We start from the raw sequence: 21,096 nt of genomic DNA, 5'->3' as shown, positions 1-21,096 counted from the left end.
ATTACACTGTATAAACTCTATATGAAGAAAAAAATATACATTTTCTTTGACTTTGGCTTTGTGTGAAATTTGTGGAGAAGACAGAGTGGAGCATAAATAAAAGGCAGAAGATACAAAATAACTGAGTGATGTTTATTACAGATAGGTGGTTGGGCTGCAGGATATTTAGGGATTTGTAAAATATCATACAACAACTTTACATGAGCATCAAGTTGGGAAAGTAATTATCCTACCTGTAACTCATTGTTCTTCTCTTTATTTTTTATCCAGATTTTCCCCTGTCCTTGTGGGTCTATAAGTAGTGGGAATCGAGATGCTTTGGTGACGATGATTCCATTCTGGATGGAGAGGTCATCACTAGGAAGTCCTTGAAGGTTCCATTCACCAACTGTAGCATTGTCCACAAGCATAGAGATAAGGTTCAGATCCTAAACAAAAATACAAAGCTATGTAACATGGAGGTATCTATTTGAAAAGAACATCTATTTGAAAAGATATTTGCCACATACAATATTGAATAATTTGAATAATTGATTCTTGGATGGTAAAGCTCGGTTTTGTGATTGATTTACTTAAGTTCCAAAATATAAACTTCCACAGGGTTGGACTGGCCCACTGCCTGAGGGTCCCACCACTTCCTCTTATGTCAGGTTCCAGACGATGCATTCAAATTACATGTTGTTATCCTATTATAGGGTCAGATACTCAGATCTTCAATGGCTGTCCAAGCCTCTGTGGGAGGTGTCACCCTATGCTAGTTTGACACACCACTTAAGCATGGCCCCCTACCAAGACATTCCCCAGTGGGGCCTTGATGACCGAGTACAAAAACGTATGTTCATTCAATTTATAGTTAATTTACATATCTGTAAATGGTTCACTCCTACACACATAACAATATTACATTATACTGCACACATTAGGAAAATAAATTGCTGGGGTGCTCCACAAAATATCGATCTGCAATCCAATGAGTGAGTGGCATCCCTATACTATTTTATATATACATAAACTATTACATTCAAATAATCGATCAAAAATAAAAAAATGGTCATCCCCAGGTCCAACAAATGTGAAATGCAGAGCAACTATCGGGGCAAGTGCAGACTATAGGGAGACAATCAATTCATTTTCAGTAGGGGACTCTTCAGTGATCAGGAAAATTATTCCTTGGAACAAAAAAGATAAGGATTTCAATATTTTACAAACTCAAACCCACAAAATAAAAGCTGTAAGATAATGGGTGAAATTTAATAGGATGAGAGATTCAGAAAATGAGAGATTTGGTAAGAAATCTCCAGTTTTTTAAAGCGGCAACCATTTACATTTTAAAATCAAACTGGTTTTGCAGTTTAAATGATTGCCACTTTAAAAAAAAATAAAACTGGAAATTTCTTACCAAATCTCCTACTTTCTAAATATCTCATCCTATTAAATTTAACCCAAAATGTTTGTATTCAGCATTCAATTGGGCATCAGAGTGCGTATATGGGTGCTAATATATCTTGCTCACATGACAGGGGCTGCCAATCACACACGGATATTAGGTGTACAAATAATGTCCTGGATTATTTTAGGCCTGACAGTTTTCTACATGTTCAGAGGTAGTGGACTAAAGTACTTCAGCAAGAACTCAATCTTACAAGTTAGAACTTTGCTATTACAATGTCATTTTTTTGGTCCATAAACTTCAGATGTCATTTATTTGAGTCTTTGAACCATGACAGGTACTCTGTGCTTTTGCAACCAAGAAATATAAAACTGACAGAGAAAATTAATTAAAATGTCCTGTTCTTACACAAAACCAACAGTGACAATAAATGCTGACACTTTCAATCACTTTTTTTTCCAATCTAAAACAACAAAGATGATGGGACTTTTTCTAATTTTAAAATAATCTATTTTATAAACAAAACTTTTGTCCTTTGTATATACTTGTCAGGAATAACCTGACCTTTTATACAAGTTAGAGAATCATTAGTTAAACACCTAATCTACACCCAAGCAGTCACCACCTACTGTATCTCCAAGTACGTACTGTAGCTGCCAACACAGGAATACATACTGTATTCCAGCCATACTGTTCTATGAGTCTCATACACTGCACAGTGCAGGATATGCTGCACCCAGCATTGATGGGAACACAAGTGTGTTCACATACATATTCTTATTTTAGGACCCTAGTTTTATGGTATAACATCACACAAGGCAAGCCAGTATAAGTGCAATTACAGTAATGGCACATTTTACAACTCAAACGCTCTTTATTGCAGACACCAGTATACTTCATAAAAAAAGAGAGTGTGTGATCCCTTAAAGCATGAGCATCCTAATTTAGCATTCAACAGATAATAATGGGTGTCACCACACCCATAAATAAAACACACACACAAAAACAAGGGACTGAAAAAACAAGTATAGGTGCTAATGGAAGATGTGAATGTTCAGATATTCTCTGTAAAGCGCTGCATAATATGTATGCGCTATATAAAAAACTGTTAATAAATAAATAAATAAATAAAATAATGGAAATAGATATAAAAAATACCATAGGTTCCTTTTATGGTAGTATCAAAGGCCCTTATTCTGAATCGTGCGGTACGGCCCGCGTGCGGCCGTACCGCCGATGTTTTCAGTCTGCACATGCGCAGAGGTCAATCTGCGCATGTGCAGCCCAATGCGCCGCAGACGTAGTTCGTCCGCCGCAAAGGGGGCGTATAGGGGCGTGAGGGGCTTCATACCCTCATTTCCCTATGCATACGCCCCGCGTTTCATGGGCGTTCCCATGCAAACGCGGGGCGTATGCATGCTAATGAGGGTATGACGCCAGTGATGGGGGCGGGAAGCTGACGTCGCCGGATGTCAGCTCTCAGCCCCCATACAAGCTATCACACGGACGATTGTCCATGTGGTCTCAGCTTGCGGGACCTGGTGGGGCGTGCGGCCCTGCCTTCGATGGTCGCCGACCATCGAATGCAGGGGGCAGCTCCCACCATGGTGGAGGCGTACGCCCCACCATTTTCTTGCGGATCGCCAGCCGTCCGTGTACGGACGGCCGTGGCGATCCGTATCGTGGGCGGGGATTGGTTTGTGCGGCCGGAGCACCGTGTGCGGCTCCGGCCGCACAGATCTGAATAAGGGCCAAAGTCAGGTGGAATAGTCTTGTATACATCATTTCCTGGCTTCACTTAATAGGCCTTATTCTGCAGGGGGGCATATGTAACGTGAGCAGAGAGAATTAGATTTGGGTGAGTTATTTTGTTTCTGTGCAGGGTAAATACTGGCTGCTTTATTTTTACACTGCATTATAGATCTCATTTTGAAGTAAAACCCCACCCAAATCTAATTCTCTCTGCACAAGTAACATCTGCCCCACCTGCAGTGCACATGGCTTTGTCCATCTCAGAAGGAATTTGTCAGAAAGAGTGAACCAGAATATCCCCAATGTTTGATTTCATAAGACACGTGAAATAGATTTCATAAGACATGTGAAATAAAGAATATATTTAGATAAAAAATATTTAATTTAAAATATGTATTTTAGATTACACTCAATTTTTGGTGTTTTTGATTCTATGGATCAGAATGAACATGAAGGAAGGAATATAGTCATCCGTATTTGACCACAAGAATCCCTTATAGGAGTGCTTACATATTTACTATCATGTTATACATTACTTCTGGATCAAACTCATCTTTGCATCTGTACCTAAAGAAACCTTTATACACCTGTATCTTCTGTCTTTTGAGTGAGTTGGGGTACACTGCCTGTTTCCAAGAAACTTTATACCAGGTGTCTAATTGTGAGTGGGGTTCGCTAATTTCACACCATTCTGGGAATAGTCAAGTCACCTTCAGCACATGCCATTTAGAGATGGTGCATAGACAGAGTAATAAGACTTAATTATCACAATACCAAAGCTCAAATAACCATTTACTTTTGCATAAATACATCTGGTTGTTTAGTAAGTCTAGTGATTTATGGGCCAAGATGGGGTCCAAAAGTTTCTATTCTGATGGGAGGAAATTGCCGAACGGAGATTACTAATCACTTACACTTCCTTGTGTACCTAAACTTGAAAGAATAAAAAGACACGTACAATTCATCTTTTACCCAAGATAAGCATGTGCTAAAACTCAACCAATGTTCCTAAAGTCTATTCAGAAGTCTGCCGAAAGTTCACAGAGCATATAATGAAAAAAGTAAACATTAGATTAGGTTGTTATGCAGCACATCACTTTTGGCTTATACTGTAGATATAGTTTTCTCAAATATATTTTATTTTCCAAATGCACCTTAAAATGCTCTGTTTCACCAAGTAATAGATAGGGAACACCGAATCCTGCATGATTGATAGCAAAATCAATAGTAATGTGCAGAACCTACATTTTCTTTCAGTGTGTTTACGTGAAGAATATGCTAAGAAATTTTGAAAACAAAAAGTAGTTTCAGTAAAAATCCTTTAAGGAACATTGTCACAAATAGGCACAAGAACCCCCATTTATGTAGAAGGCGCTGCGACTTTCTAATGGTCTCCTCTGCATTGGAGCCAATCAGGGCCAGCTCTACTATTAGGCAGATTTAGGCAGCCTAATAGTGGAGAGGGCAATCAGAAAGTTATGAAATGCAATGGGGGACGTAACATGGCAATCCGCTCCTGAATGGCCAAGGGGAGGAGCTGCAACTGTAAACACACTTGTGGATCCTCAGGTCTATTTGGAGCCGGGTCAGCAGTTTTTTTTTTTTTTTTAAACCAATGTATGCTTACATGGAATGAAGAGGAAGCGATCTCCAGGGATGGTGAGTATAATTTATTTTCACTGTTTCCCATATGGATTCTACTGGAGAAGAACATAGGCCTATGGGGGGCCCTATAGGTGAGTACTGTGTGTATGTGGAGTGTTTTAATGTTTTATATTTCTTGGTGTCAGTGTCAGTTATTGGTTATGTTGTGGAACTACAAGAACTAGCATGCCCATAAATGCCCCGCATACTGGGACTTGTGGTTCTCCAAGTCCCTGCATATGGGGGAGGCTTTCTGGAACTTGAAGTCCCACAACAGAACCCAATAGTTATTTCATCTATTTTTTACACTTTTATACTACCAGCCCAGTGCCCACAGCCCGGGGGCAATGGGGACAGCCCTTGGCTTCATCCAGGGTGATCATGTTTTGGCCATGGGGCCTTATATAATAAGTGTCCCCCGGCTGTGACATGACATCTCTGGTTGTTTGAGCCCAGTGCTGTTTGCAAAAATACGGGGTACCCTACTTGCTTTGTCCCCCATATTTTAGGAACCAGAACCAGGCCGAGTGCCTGGTGCTGGTTATAGAAATACAGGGGGGCCCCAGCTATTGCCCCCCCCCCTTTATTTCTGCAACCAGGACCGGCACAATGAGCCTAGGGCAGGTTATAACGGGGGGGGGGGGGCTATATTTTTTTACACTGAGAAGCATTAGAAAGGATAAAGGTTAGAGACATGAGATCAGATTGGAAAGTATATTTGGAAAAATATCTTCTCTAATTTACAAAATGTAACAATGACAATAATATTACAATTAACAGCTGTACTCAAGATTAGAACTCTTCTTTCTAATCAGCTGTTCTCAAGATGAGAACTTTGATGGGTAATCAGTCATAATTTTTTAATCACTTGTCTAAGAGAATTCTCCGAAACAGAATATTGTCTGGCCACCAAATCATTTTGAAATTATAGTTTCAAACTATTCCTCTATATGTATCAAATTAATAATATAACACATATTATAGTGAGGTAGTTAAGAAACATATTGAGCTCCATATAAACAGTACAAGGTGCAGGATATACTGTACTATACATAAAAGGGTACTTATATGTTAGTTGGGCACCCAATAAGCTATATGCTTAGTTTTACGTGTCCCCTCGCGGGGCTCACTACGCTCACCATGCTTCCGACTCGCCACACTATATAAAATCAACTCCATGCCGACATGGATAGTGGGGGTATGAGCATACTTACTATAGTGGGCGCCCAACTAACATATAAGTACCCATAAAAGCTGTGACTGAACATTGACAATGAACATACCAATGAGATAATATGCCAACCAGACTTCTACAAATAAGGTCTGAGTGGATTCTGGGTACTTATGTAGTATCTGGGCGTCCGATTTAGAAATCGGATCGGATCGCATCGCATGCGACCAAATCGTATGCGATGCGATGGTCAAGATTTTTCCATAGGATTCAATGTTAAAATGGTCTGAGTCCATTTTAACATAGAATTCAATGGGAAAAAGGGGTCCTTTTCCTTTCCCCACTATCCAAGTGGGCATGGAGTTGGATATAAACCTGTGGCGAGCGTAGCGAGCCACCGAGCCCGAAGCGTGGCGAGCGCAGCGAGCCCCGCGAGGGGACACAGAATACTTTTTAAGAAATATGCGTTCGCTCGCCACGCTTCGGGCTCGGTGGCTCGCTGCGCTCGCCACGCTATATAAAATCAACTCTATGCCCACTTGGATAGTGGGGAAATGAACAGGACCTTCTTAACATTGAATCCTATGCAAAATCGCATCGAATCGCATCGCATCTGATTGTATGCCTTAAGGTAAGGCATACAATCACAAAATCGGCAGCCCAGATACTACATAAGTACCGGATTCTGTAAGAAGACTGTAGGACTATCATACTTACATCACTGTATGGTATTCTGTTATGGTTCATTTCCTTCTTCCATAGCTGCAGTAAGAAAGTACGGTACTCCTGGTTAAATGGGCCACTATAGGAGAGGAAGCCAGTGGCCAATAGGACATCCCCAACGAGCCTAATGATTTGATTCTGGAAATTTTTGCTGCTTTCTGTCCATCGCACCTAAGAGAGAATAAATAAAAACACTTATGAGTTCACCTGCATCCCTTTATTTGTTTTGGAAACAATAACTAGCAAAACTCTAGTTATATAATTAGCCAAAGGCTGAGATGAGATATGTGTCTTACTTTTTCCCCTCCAAGACCCTCAATTAGTGCCGTAGCATTGACCATTTTCCTCCTGCATGCATCCGCATCATCCAGAAGCATCTGTTTCTCCCTCATTGCTGCATCATACATGGCTTGTACGTCATCGAGTTCTCTCTGTTTTGCATCGAGTTGGCTCTGAGCATTATTCAATTCTGCTTCGGCAACTGCATGCCTGGCTCCTTGCAGCACCAAGTTAGCCTAGGAAAAAAAGAGTATATTTAACAGGATGCATTTTCAGACTGCAAAATAGACTGCTCTGTTTTATAAAGAGGTATAATCAACTAATACAACAACACTTTTTTTGCAGTTCTGTGACTGCTCTACATAAAGTATTTCTAAACTGTATCCAGTATTTCAGGATCATGGAACTCTAATTTTGAGATTTTATCACTCCTGGAATTGGTCATGTTGGGAGGTAGAAGGTCGCAGACAAAGCTCCTGATCTTTCTAAGGTATGAAACTACAGTGCAAGCATACAAATCACATTGCAATTAACATAATTCTGTTTCTTTCCTATTGCAAAATGTACAGTTCACTTCAGGATCACCGACTGCCCATCTGAATGTTGATGTCCAAACTTTGGGGCAGATTCGGTTTCCTCCAGTCCACTGGCGGCACGGCGCTCGCAGGGGGGGGGGGCATAGAGGGTTGATGGCTGACATCACATGATGGTGGCAATTTGGCAGGGCGGGCACTCTGGGACTCTGTAAACTGCGAGCTTCGCAGCTTACCGAGTCACCCAGATTGAGGACCTTAATGTTGGCTTTAAAAAGGTCCACTTTTGGGCAACATACATTAGACTAGGTTGACATGGTCAAAAATTGTATTAAGATGTGACGTGTGTTAGTCTCAGGCTCCACAATTTTTGATGGCAACCCTGGTGAAATGTGAAAGTACAGAAGGAGAGGTTAATATGAGTATCATTGGAAAAGAAGTGGTAGCGAAGTCCAAATGAACTGAAAAGTTGAACTGAATTTGAAGAAGTGGGAGAAAAGAAGGGGGTCAGGAACAGAACCTTGAGGAACCTGAAATCAGTTGAGATTGAGGTGGGTGTAGATACAGTAAATGAGCAGTTGGACCTTCTTAGGTATGAAGCTTCTTCTCTAATGTTTGTATACATATTTGTTTGACTTGTATGCATATTTCTTATTGTATAGGGAGAAGGTCAGAACCTTGTGGTCCCTACTAGTAATGACGGTGTTGAACTCAGGATATATCCGTTGATTCTGCAATTTCCCTTTTTATAGTAAACTGAAATATTCTGGATCCCTGGCAGAAGCTTTGTGTTTGTGTTTCCTCTGTGCAGGCTGAAAAGTGTAATCAGTCTGATGATTACCTTCTCATCAGGGTTTCTCCCTTACTGAAATCTTTTCTCACTGCCTTATTAAGGTATTAATTATCTCTGAAATACATGGAGACAATTATGCTGAATTTCTCGGTGTCACTGTCATGATCAACCCAAAATTCATAAAGTATTTTATTAAAATGTTTTCTACCAAATCACTGTTCCATAAAAGAAAAGTTTTATTTCATTAAAGTAACAGAGATACTTGATAAAGACCTTCTTTCTGGCAGCATGCCATGAGATGTGCACTGTCATCCACAGATGGGCAATGAGCACCGTCTTTTATTTTATTACCCAATAATAATTAAAAATTATTGGGTAAGAAAGAACCATGAGTGGTAAATAGAGCACAATATTTGTGGATAATTATGAATGGATAAATAACATTACATAATAAATGTTTTAGAGGGCTGTAAGTATACTGGGCTAATGTTTTTTGTTTTTTTTTACCTAAGGTCCATTACCTTTGGATGTGCTACTTGGGAGTCCTAAGTATCTCTGCAAACAACCATGAATATACAATATTAACAGGCTATACATATGGGTTGGGTAAGTGATTCGAGCAGCCTAACCCTAACCCCCCCCCCCCCTTCACAGCCTAACACTAATCCAACCCCTAATGCCTAAACCTCGCATCCCCCCTGCCCCGGCAGCCTAACTCTAACCCTCCCCGGGATACTTATTTTTGGGATTCCAGCATCGAGTGGTGTCAGAATCCCGGGGACGGCCTTCACACTAGTGTTGGGATTCTGCACCGTTGTCTCAAATGCCAGCATCCCAAGCACTGGGGTGCCAACTACATTTCATAAATACTATCCCCTTTGAAGTTCTGTCTGGTCACAGAGCCACACAGTGTTGACTTCACTGATAGAGGTACAGGTATCAATCAAGCTTAATATTAGAGAAAGCTGTTTCATAGCAAAACACATCAGAGGGACTACAGCTTCAGGACATCTTTTATTCACTCCCAGCCTGGATTAACTTTGGATCTGGATATTTATTGCTGAAAATCCATAAGCAGTGGCTATATCCACGCCCAATTGCATTAGGATTATCAAGGGATAATAAATCACGTCATCTCTTATGGTCAGCAAGCCTATAAATCTGCCCACACAAGACCAGGAGCCCTGAATCCTTAAGGCAGATGGTATATATAATTAAATACAGAGACTGCTTAAGTATATTCCAGGCATAATAGGAATAGACAGTATTATTGTGCTTCTGAAATATTGAAGTAAGAGATTTCTCTATATGCAAATTTTAATGCTGAACATATATACTATATTCCAATGGTTTATTAAGTTTAAGTGTTTTTAAGTGTTGTGTGTATTTGTAATATTTTTATCTTAAACTAAAAAATGTGAAGTCAATCCAACCGTTTATTTTTTTAAAAGAGTGCTGCTATTTTTACCATTGTCCAGGTTCTTAAATAAGCTTTTAAATTACACATCCTGGACCAGATCAACATAGTACTGCCCTGACAGCCTGTAACAATAAATGGAAGAACAAAAAAAAGGGTGACTAGACAGTACCGGCACTGCAAAGTAGTGTGACTTGTATGGGCTGAGTCTACATAATACCTTTCTACTGGATTGTGTATCTGCTATATAGAGGCTGGCTACTAAACTTCTCCAGGTACCCGAAGGAAAATGGCTTCAGGCAGGGCCGGACTGGCCATCTGGCACTTCTGGCAAATGCTAGAAGGGCCGATAGCCAGATGGGCCGAATTTTTCCAGCTCGAGTGGGCACTTGATTTGCATAGTTGCGTCATGACGTGACTGAATGGCGCGGGAGAGGGGAGTGTAGAACTGTGCTGCTCTGGAACCCCCGACTCAGTGGGAGGAGGAGGCGGGGCTTGTCGCAGTGTCAGACAATGCCCCTGCCTCCTGACAGACCTGCAGCCTGTCCAGCTCTCCACTTCCCCCAGCCCTCTGTGTCCTTTTGACTGGACTGAGGTCTCATAGGTGAGAGGGGGGCAGTTCCTGTGTTCATGTGCATATGGGGCTTTTTTCATATTTAGACTAATATGCACATACAGTATGTGGCTGTGTGTATATAGCCATGTGTGTTGCTATGTGTATATATGTATGTGTGGCTGTGTGTACAAATGTGGGTGTATGTGTATATGTGGCTGCGTTATCTATGTGTATACACAATTGTGTGTGTGTGTGTGTGTGTGTATATAGGCATGTGTGTAGCTATGTGTAAACATGTATGTGTGAGTGTGGCTGTGTGTACAAATGTTGGTGTATGTGCATACAGTATGTGGCTGTGTGTATACATGTGTTCTATTTGTATGTGGCTGTGTCCTGGTATACGCGTGTGTGTGTTTGTGTGTTTCCATGAGACCATGTCCCCTTTTCAAGGGTCCCGCGTACTTTAGGTGGACCTGTGTGTTCAATATGCTAAAAGTTGTGAGGACAAAAGGAGTGGATTTTAGTAAAAGAACAAAACACAGTTGTGCTCAAAAGTTTACAGAATTTGTAATTTTCTGGCCATTTGTCAGAGAATATGAATGATAACTCACAATTTTTTTTTTTTGCAATATGTTAATTTAATTTTCCAGAAAAGAGAAAGTCAAGGGGGGGGATACAGAAAAGTAAAAAAAGGGGGGGGGGGGGAATACAATACTCGTACACAATGCATATAGAAACCAGAAGAGTACATGGTTAGCATTCAAACATCTTGATCTAGACATAGTAATAAGGCTATAACATAACATCATAACAAGTTGGGGGATATCATAGACATTATACAGTGCTTATTTCGTCAAACTAAATTCTAACATTAGTGGCCTTGGCAGGGCATCAATCAATCAATCAGAGCGTGGGGAGTTTAGAAGATTAATATCTACCACTGTATTCTTTTTTGTTATGCAGCCAGTATCCTCTCTATGCAGTCCACCCCAGCCATTTCATGTGTATAGAGTTAACAGAGGAGGAGTTCTGGGCATCTGCAGTCTCAAAGGTATAATGTTTCTGAATTTTTTCACATATCATGTCAAGACTAGGGATCCCCACTGACCTCCGTGTTTTCTCTTTTTAAATAATAATGACAACAAAAACTACCCAAAGGACCCTGAACAAAACTTAACATACCCCAGTTCTTAATACTGTGTATTGCCCCCTTTAACATCAATTACAGCGTGAAGTCTTTTGTGGTAGTCGTGGATGAGGCTCTTTATTTTCTCAGATGGTAAAGCTGCCCATTTTTCTGGGCAAAAATCCTCCAGTTTCTGTAAATTCTTGGGCTGTCTTGCATGAACTGCACGTTTCAAATCTCCCCAGAGTGGCCCAATGATACTGAGGTCAGGAGACTGAGATGGCCACTCCAGAACCTTTACTTCATTCTGCTGTAGCCAATGACAGGTCAACATGGCCTTGTGTTTTGGATCATTGTCATGTTGGAACGTCCAAGTACATCCCATGTGCAGCTTCCGAGCTGATGAGTGCAAACTTTCCTCCAGTATTTTCTGATAACATGCTGCATTCATCTTGCCATCAATTTTGACCAAGTTTCCAGGGCCTTTGTAGCTCACACATCCCAAAAACATCAGCGATCCACCTCCGTGTTTCACATAAGCAATGGTGTACCATTCATGATAGGTCTTGTTGACTCCTCTCCAAATGTACCGTTTATGGTTGTGGCCAAAAAGTTAAGTTTTAGTCTCATCACTCCAAATGACTTTGTTCCAGAAGTTTTGAGGCTTGTCTCTGTGCTGTTTGGAGTATTGTAAGCGGGATGCTTTGTGGCATTTGCATAGTAATGGCTTTCTTCTGGCGGCTTGACCATGCAACCCATTTTTCTTCAAATGCCTCCTTATTGTGCATCTTGAAACAACCACACTACTTTTTTTTTCAGAGAGTCCTGTATTAAGTTATTTGTGGATTTTTCTTTGCATCCCGAACAATTTTCCTGGCAGTTGTGGCTGAAATGTTTGTTGGTCTACCTGAACGTGATTTGGTTTCCACAGAATCCCTAATTTTCCACTTCTTAATTAGAGTTTTAACACTGCTGATTGGCATTGTCAGTTGCTTGGATATCTTTTTATATCCCTTTCCTGTTTCATACATTATATTATTTTGCTTTCCCCATGACTTAAATCCAGACACGTCAGTGCATCGCTGGATGAAAGATGCAAGGGTCTTTCAGAAGACCAGAAACTCACTGACCTTTTATACACTACACACACACACACACTGATTACAAGCAAACAGATCACAGGTGAGGATGGTTAACTTTAGTAGCCATTCAAACCCATTTGTGTCAACTTGTGTGCATATTACCAGGCCAAAATCTCCAGGGTATGTAAACTTTTGACCAGGGTAATTTGGGTAGTTTCTGTTGTCATTATGATTTAAAAAGAGTAAACACAGTTGTTTGACAATAAATGGCTTCACCCAACCACTAACCATGAGTGAAAGAAAAGTTTGTGAGTTATCATTCATATTCTCTGACAAATGGCCAGAAAATCACACATTCTGCTAGGGTATGTAAACTTATGAGCACGACTGTAGGTAATGTAAAAAAAAAAGACAAAGAATTGTTAAAAAATATAAAATTGTATACTTTCTTTCCATAGGGCAAAGATGTCAAAGTTAAATTCTATAATTTTTATGTTTATTTTTTCAAAAACTGTTCATTTCTATGTATCTCATAGCATAGCAGTTGTACCACAAAGTACTGTGACTAATTGGTGTCATATTAAATCACATTTAATAACACTCTGTCTTTGTTGTTCTTAGAACAATTTATATTCAAATTGTCTTGATGTTTACGACACTACATTTTTGCATGGAATATTTAATTACTATAGCTTTTGATTAAATTGAGTTTGAGGATTGGTAAATGAATGCTTAATGTTTAGTAGGTAAAAGCATAGTCATTAATAACATGTGGCCCTACAGAATTTCAATATTAATTTATTACTTATGTATGTACGTGTAATCATACTCTGAAAGAGGCAATTTTTCAACTAAATCTTCTTAATAACACAATACTATTTGCTTACTGCTATTGAATATTATCAGATACTGTAGGATTTTTTTCATAGAAATCTAGATATAAAATATAACAGAAATAAAGAAACCTTTATAATAGTTATATAAAGTAATTTAACATTTTATTATATTCTAGAGTTCAATTATTGACACACTCTTTATTTACAGTAAGCATTTTTTCCCCCGCAATGACAATATACGGTTACAACCTGAATCTACTTCACTTCTGCTGACAATAGAATTGCTTCTCCCTGTGTGATTTTAAATATTATACCCATACATTTTAAAAGATTAAAACACCATATGCCATACTACCTGCAATTTACCACAGTTGCTTGATGCTTTGGAAATGTAAACCTAACATCAGCTCCTTGAAACTTTATTGAAAGTTATTTATAATTTCCAGTCTAAACTCCATCAAGGGCCAATCATTCTCAGTGCGCACAGCATAACTCTAGCTAATCAGGAGAATGTGCCTTAAAACTAGCAGGGGGGAGATGGAGCAACATAAATATATAATGAAATTGAACATAACACAGTGCTACAAATCAACCAAGAAGGGGGAAAAAAACTGCAATAAAAAATGGAATGCTAATTAACCAGACGTCAGGATATTTATAGCTCCAGTGAAGACATATTTTAAATTTATTGGGACATTTTAAATTTTTTGCTTTAACCCACTTATTATTGTCTGTGCTGTTTTGTAATGCAAACAGTGTTTGGGCCATGAGAGGCCAACCTTACTGCACATCTTAAAGAAAAGTCTATTAGGTACTTATGAGTTATCTGGGCGCCCGATTTTTTGATTGTATGCCTTAAGTTAAGGCATACAATCAGATGCGATGCGATGCGATATCGCATCGCATCGCATGCGACCATCGGATGCGATGACCCGATTTTTCCATAGGAATCAATGTTAAAATGGACTGAGTCCATTTTAACATGGAATTCAATGGGAAAAAGGGGTCCATTTCATACCCCTACTATCCAAGTGGGCATGGAGTTTGATATAAACCTGTGGCGAGCGTAGCGAGCCACCGAGCCCGAAGCGTGGCGAGCGAAGCGAGTACCGCGAGGGGACGGTATTCTATGTCCCCTCGCGGGGCTCGCTACGCTCGCCACGCTTCGGGCTCGGTGGCTCGCTACGCTCGCCACAGGTTTATATCCAACTCCATGCCCACTTGGATAGTAGGGGTATGAAATGGACCCCTTTTTCCCATTGAATTCCATGTTAAAATGGACTCAGTCCATTTTAACATTGATTCCTATGGAAAAATCGGGTCATCGCATCGCATCGCATCCGATGGTCGCATGCGATGCGATGCGATGTGCCCGATCCGACCCGATTTAGAAATCGGGCGCCCGGATAACTCATAAGTACCGTCTATTATTCACAGCAATAACCATTTGTATATAAACTATGGACGTGTTTGTGGAATGTAATTGAATATTGGGAATACAATAAAGTCACATTTCTAACATGTAAGTCCCATTGGAGCACCTAGATGTCGTTGCTCAGCAGTAAGTCCTCCGACAGTATAATGATATTGGGAAACTAAGTACATGCACATAATAAAGTGATCTGATCCATACCTTCAGAGGAAGGACCTCTTTGTTAATCCCAAAGAAGTAGGCCATGGCTTGTGTCCAGGAGCAGAGACCTGCTACATTTCCACACACTTTTTTGGCAGACTCAAGATTATAGTCTTCCATGTCCAGGTAGGGCTGCAGCAGTTCAACCATTTCCTCGGTGATAGAGTCCTAATACAATACAGTTAGAAAAAAAAAAGTATTATTTGGAGAAAAAAAACTATTTTTTTTCATTTAAACTGAAACATAAGAATATAAATTACATATAAACTAAAAAGGAATCCAGCAACAATGACCAACACATAAAGAACAATGCAGACAATGGAAGTCATATTTATATATTCTCTACTGAGTAAACCTTTTACAAATACTTATCCTTTTTTATGGACAATATTTTTGCATTTGATGTGAAATGGTTTAGGCTTCTTGTCATGCAATGCTCCACAGCCTAGGTGCTGGACACCTAAATGACCCAACTGTCCAGAACAGAAGATAACTGAAGAAGACTTTGTCTGGGATTCCAGTAGCTATGCTAAAGGGATATATATGGATGATGGTGACGGTGGTGGAAATGCATTGTTTATATTCAGATTACCAAAGCCAGCATCCTTAAGGAGGGAATTCCAACAGGGGTCAGGTAAGTATACTTACCCTCCCCCTGCAGCTTCCTAACCCTAGCAGCCTAACCCTAGCCCCCCCCCCCTCTCGCAGCCTGACCCTAGCCCCCCTCGCAGCCTGACCCTAACCCTCCCTGCTATTATGTAATCATAATCCCAGCATAACCCCAGCACCTTGACTCCTAAACCTAACCTCCCCCCCAACAGCCTAACCCTAAACCCCCATCTATGGGCTAACTCTAACACCTTCTCCCTGCAGCATACAGAAGGTTTTGCATACCTCAAATATATACATTTTTCATCATTAAATGGGATTATCTGTGCATTTTATATTCTATTATATGGCATGGTGAGTATTTACAAATCAGAACATACTTGTAATTTTTGATGACAAAAAGATTAGTAGAGTTGACCTTCAACTATCAATGATTTATTTTATCTCAGCCACATTACACACTTTCTTTTAATTACATGTTGTTATGAAATTCGGTATTTTCAATAACCTGATTACATAATCAATCTTGCTAAAGAAGTTGCCCAAAGCACCGTTCTGATCTACCCATTGATGCTTTTCATAACAAGAACAGCAAATGTATTGATTTCAACAAATTCCACATACAGTACACTATCCCAAGGAACAGCTAAGCTCTTCAGTTTGTATTTTATAATTATGTTGTGCTTGTTCCAGTGAAAACATTGATCTTTGCTTTAGTGTCAAAGTTTTTGTAGATACAGTTATGAAAGAAAAAAAATGTATGCTTCCCTGTAACATGTACTGCAGTAATGTGTATACAAAGCAGATGTGAAAACCCATCTTAAACACGGTGCAACATTGCTCTTTAGAATACTAAAAATAAATATATGGCAGTAATTTAGATTAAATTATTTGATTATTAAATAGTAGTAATTTAGTTTCAATTATTAGATGAATTGTCTACATACAATACGATAAATCGCCCATTTTTGTCATATAAATGCAAGTCCTGAATGGAAATTAAAGTGTTTGATGTATATGTCTGAATCAGACCCTATAATGTGTAAATCAGTAAGTTATTTTGCTTTATAATTAGTAGTATTGTTATCAAATTTATTTAGCGGCTTTCAATAATGTTGCTATTTTGTCTGTATCTATTTACATACAGCTTTTTTCCTTCATTGCATCCAGGTTCTGAGAGGCTTAAGTATTATGAAGTCAGAATTTCATAGATCTCTAAGCATTATTCCAGTTATTATTCGCAGAGACATATGGGGCTGAATGTAGTGCAGCCCCAAGTTCGGTGGCAGCGTTGGATGTAGGCCGAACTTGGACGTTTTTTCAAAGGGGCAATCAGTTGCAAAGCAAAACCATGCCTTGTAAGAGAGTTCTCCTTTAAGAAACGTCCATGTTCGGCCAGCGTCCTGCACTGCTGCCATACTCGGGCAGCGTTACATCCCGACATAATTTCCAGGCAAATCCATGCCTGCTTTTCCATGCAAGCACAGGATACCAACTCACTGCAGAACTGTAAAGTGACGTTACACACTAGACAACATTTTGAGTGATTTGCCCGATAACAACGAGTTGTTAGTATAAAGTGGCCTAAACATGTAGGGATTAACCCCTTCAGTGGCAATCCCGAGAATTTTCCGGGCTGTGCCTCAGTGCCCAGTCTGTCAAGCCCGGAAAATTCCCAGGATTGCCTCTGTGGCGCCGCCTCCTCCCTCCTCCTCCTCCCCACCCCCTCGGGGTTGCTTATTGAAGTCCCCGGCGCCGGCTTATGACAAGCCGGCTGCCGGGGACAGGGTTGCGGCGCGGGGGGCGCAGGTCCGGGCAGCGCTTATTGACAGTGCAGCGGCGCTGCCCGGACCTGGAGAGGTAGTGGTGGGGTTTTTTTTATGGAGCACTCCCCATAAAAAACTCGCCCAGTGGGGAGCGCTCCCAAAAAAAACCCCACCACTGAAGGGGTTGAGGGGCATTTTCTAAGCGATCTAGTGAGTTTCCTTAGAATATGTGCCTACATAACTCCTTGTGCAGGGCTACTGCCCTGGCAATTAATATCCATGCTGGATAAATCTAGTTAATTGCGTGGGTCAGGGCCGGTGTCCTCTTGAACACTGGCCTGACAGATCGCTTAGGGGAACGCTTATCGCTACGTGTGTAGGCCCCATAAGCCTTTCAAATCTGTACTCACTACATCGCTAATGATGCACAATCCCTTGGCTCGCTAGTAACGCCCCCTGTTCCTCATCATGGCGCCTCTTTCCCCCTGTCCCCCATGGTCACTCCATCGCTGCCATCACCGGCAAGAGTTTATGCACTTGGTCCGGTCGCCTGTGATGTTGTGATGGGTGCACATGTTCAAGTATCCGGCTGAGATAGGGCTCTTTGTATAAAATGAAGTAAGCCACCTTATGGACATTACTTTGGGGATACGGCAACTAGGTCCACAAGCATTGGGTCTACACCACTAGGTGGACAGGCAACAAAGTCAACATGGGTTTAGGTTGACATGGGTCAAGGTCGACAGGTCATTAGGTCGACACAAGCATTAGGTCGACATGGGCAAGGTCGACAGTCAAAAAGGCCAACATGAGGTTTTTCATTGTTTTTTTAGCTGACAGGCGGTATTTCATGCCCTACCATCCACTAGGGCATGGTGGAAGAATAGGCACCGTGCCCAAAGCATTGCAAGCAAAGTAAGCGATGGGAGGGGATGCAGTGCACTTCAAACAGTGTCCATGTCGACAGTGTTGACATTCAGGTAAAAAACTGTGAAAAATCCCATGTCGACCTTTGACTGTCGACCTTGCCCATGTCGAACTAATGCTTGTGTCGACCTAATGTCCTGTCGACCTAGACCAATGTTGACCTAGACCCTTGTCGACACTGACCCATGTCGACATTGACCCATGTCGACCTTGCTGCCTGTCGACCTAGTGGTGTCGACCCAATGCTTGTCGACCTCGTTTTTGTAGACCAAATTATCCACACCCTTACTTTGTGGGTGTTGCTTTTGATTTTATATAACAGGTTCTCAAACTCGGTCCTCGGGACCCCACACAGTGCATGTGTTGCAGGTCTCCTCACAGAATCACAAGTAAAAATAATTAGCTCCACCTGTGGTTCATTTTAAATGTGTCAATGAGTATTGAATGCACCTGTGCACCTGCTGGGTGACCTAGAAAACGTGAACTGTGTGGGGTATATATATTATAATATTACTTCTGCTCCATTTTCATGAGTGCATGGAACACTACCACTCTTCCATAAAGTTACTTGTAACAAGGGCCCTTATTCTGGTTGAAGCGGTAACGGCCGCATGCGGCCGTTCCGCCGATGTTTTCGGTCTGCGCATGTGCAGAGGCCACTCTGCGCATGTGCAGCCGAAATCGCCGTACACGTATTTTGTCCGCCGCAAAGGGGGTGGATAGGGGCGTGAGGGGCTACGAAGCCTCATTTGCATATGCATACGCCCCGCGTTTCATGGGCGTTCCCATGCAAACGCGGGGCGTACGCATGCTAATGAGGCTATGACGCGTGGGTACAGGGCGGGCATCTGACATCGCCGGATGTCAGCTGCCCGCCCCCATACAAGATTTCACACGGACAAGTGTCCGTGTGGTCTTGTGTTGCGGGACCTGGTGGAGCGTGCGGCCCTGCATTCGATGTTCGGCGACCATCGAATGCAGGGGCTGCTCCCACCATGGAGGAGGCGTATCCCCGTCCACAATCATGCGGATCGCCACATGGCCGCGTACGGACGGCCGTGGCGATCCGTATGGAAGGCGGGGATTCGTCTGGTGCGGTCGGAGCCGCATATGCGGCTCCGGCCGCACCGATCAGAATAAGGGCCAAGGGCCTGGATGAAATCGGAGAAAACCTGAGTTTAATGATGGGATTTCTCTTCTGTGTAAAGTGCTGGTTAGCATTACAGACCCACCACAACAGTGCATACAACAAATAGTCATTAGTGCAGAATATACCAGATACCATTCACAGGAGACAATAGCATAATAATGCAACCAGCGAAACCACACATACATTATAATGCTACCACATGTGATAGATTATTCCTGTGATGGCTTCAGTTACCAACCTCTATTTAGGGCATAAATAACCATTACACAAAATGCCAATTATATTTTATAAAATATGTGTTAAAGAATTTCTTGGACATGTGAGCAATAAAGAACAACGGCTTATACAAAGAATAAAGACATGAACATGGTTCCTTTAAAAAAACAAAATATATAATCTATACTGTGTATATGTCTAGTGTCCGTGAGTCTCCGAACCACTGCCATCTACTGGCAGAGAGAGAAACTACATCTCTTTCTCACACATGCACAACCACAGAAGGTAGCAGACTAGCTTTCGAAGCTTTTGCTTCGAGCAAGCTTACTAGTTAGAACATATCCGTACAAACCTGAGTGAAATAAAGGGGTGCAGGAAGCAATAATACAATTTAAGTGTGAAAAATCTTAAGGTATGTAGCTGTATTTGTACACTTATGCTGCTTTCAGACCGCATAACTGGCTTTGACCCTGTATTTGAAAACATTTCCAAAAACGGGTCTGCCAGGTAAAACCCCTTTCACACCGCATCTCTTAAATGGTATATTACCGTTAAGTGCCGGTTTTTTTACACTGGCAGACCCATTTTTGGAAACTTTCCAAATACAGGGTCAAAGCCAGTGCAGTCTTCAGCGACCCCCCCCCCCCCCCCCTTAAGGGTAACATCATCTCCCCCCCTGCGGGTTAACATCCCCCCCTAGGGTTAACATCACACATCACCCCCCCCCCCCCCCAATGTGTTTAAGACCCCCCCCCCCCCCAATGTGTTTAAGACCCCCCCAACCTCCCGTTGCAGATCCCGGCAGTACTGTGAAAACGGATGCATTTATGAAAAAAAGTGTTTTTCGGAAAATGGCTGCCCCATAGAAAAACCTGTTTAAAAAACTGTCTTTCGTATGGGGGCTGCCATTTTCCGAAAGTCACTTTTCTTATAAGAAAAGTGACTTTCGGAAAATTGCTGCCCCCATGCGAAAGACAGTTTTTTTAGGCTCTAGTGCAGGGGTGGCCAACCGGTCAGAGGTAAAGAGCCGAAAAATATCGGTAGTCAAGCTAAAGAGCCGACATCATACGCGCGCCGAAGACGCATGCGCCAAAAAAAGGGGCGTAGTCTATTTTGACCCCTTGGGTGGGTGTGATACAAATATGCCTCCAATAGTGCAGTGCCATATATACATATGCCCCCAATAGTGCCAGATACACATATGCCCCCCACGGTGCCAGGTATGCACCACACGGTGCCGGGTATGCCCCCACAGTGCCAAAAAGCTGGTATGCCCCCACAGTGCCACAAACTGCTATGCCCCCACAGTGCCACAAACAGCTATGCCCCCACAGTGCAAATTTCCCAGCAGCAGCACTCACCGTTGTTGCTGCTGCTGCCAGGCGGGGAGAGGACAGTCTGGTGTCCCCCTGCAGTCCTCCTGTCATGTCACCGATGGGAGGAGAGCACAGCACACCGCGCGTCTCCTTCCCCCCTTACTTCCCTGTGACTGG

General features: G+C 41.7%; 1 protein-coding gene across 1 annotated transcript in view; it reads right to left on the bottom strand.

Annotated features, from left to right (window-relative positions):
- LOC146080772 (dynein axonemal heavy chain 5-like) overlaps positions 1 to 21,096 on the bottom strand; it is a 357,582-nt gene that overhangs the window by 86,260 nt on the left and 250,226 nt on the right. The window contains exons 60-63 of the mRNA XM_083188420.1: positions 14,936 to 15,103; positions 6,977 to 7,195; positions 6,675 to 6,851; positions 234 to 428 (exon numbers count right to left, since the gene is read on the bottom strand). Of these exons, the coding sequence (XP_083044546.1) occupies positions 234 to 428; positions 6,675 to 6,851; positions 6,977 to 7,195; positions 14,936 to 15,103 (759 nt within the window). The remainder of the gene's footprint in view (positions 1 to 233; positions 429 to 6,674; positions 6,852 to 6,976; positions 7,196 to 14,935; positions 15,104 to 21,096) is intronic.

The sequence above is a fragment of the Crinia signifera genome, chromosome 5, assembly GCF_055691185.1.
Source record: "Crinia signifera chromosome 5, ASM5569118v1, whole genome shotgun sequence".
NCBI lineage: Eukaryota > Metazoa > Chordata > Amphibia > Anura > Myobatrachidae > Crinia > Crinia signifera.
Note: the sequence above shows the minus strand (reverse complement) of the source record. Positions and strands in the feature narration are given on the sequence as shown.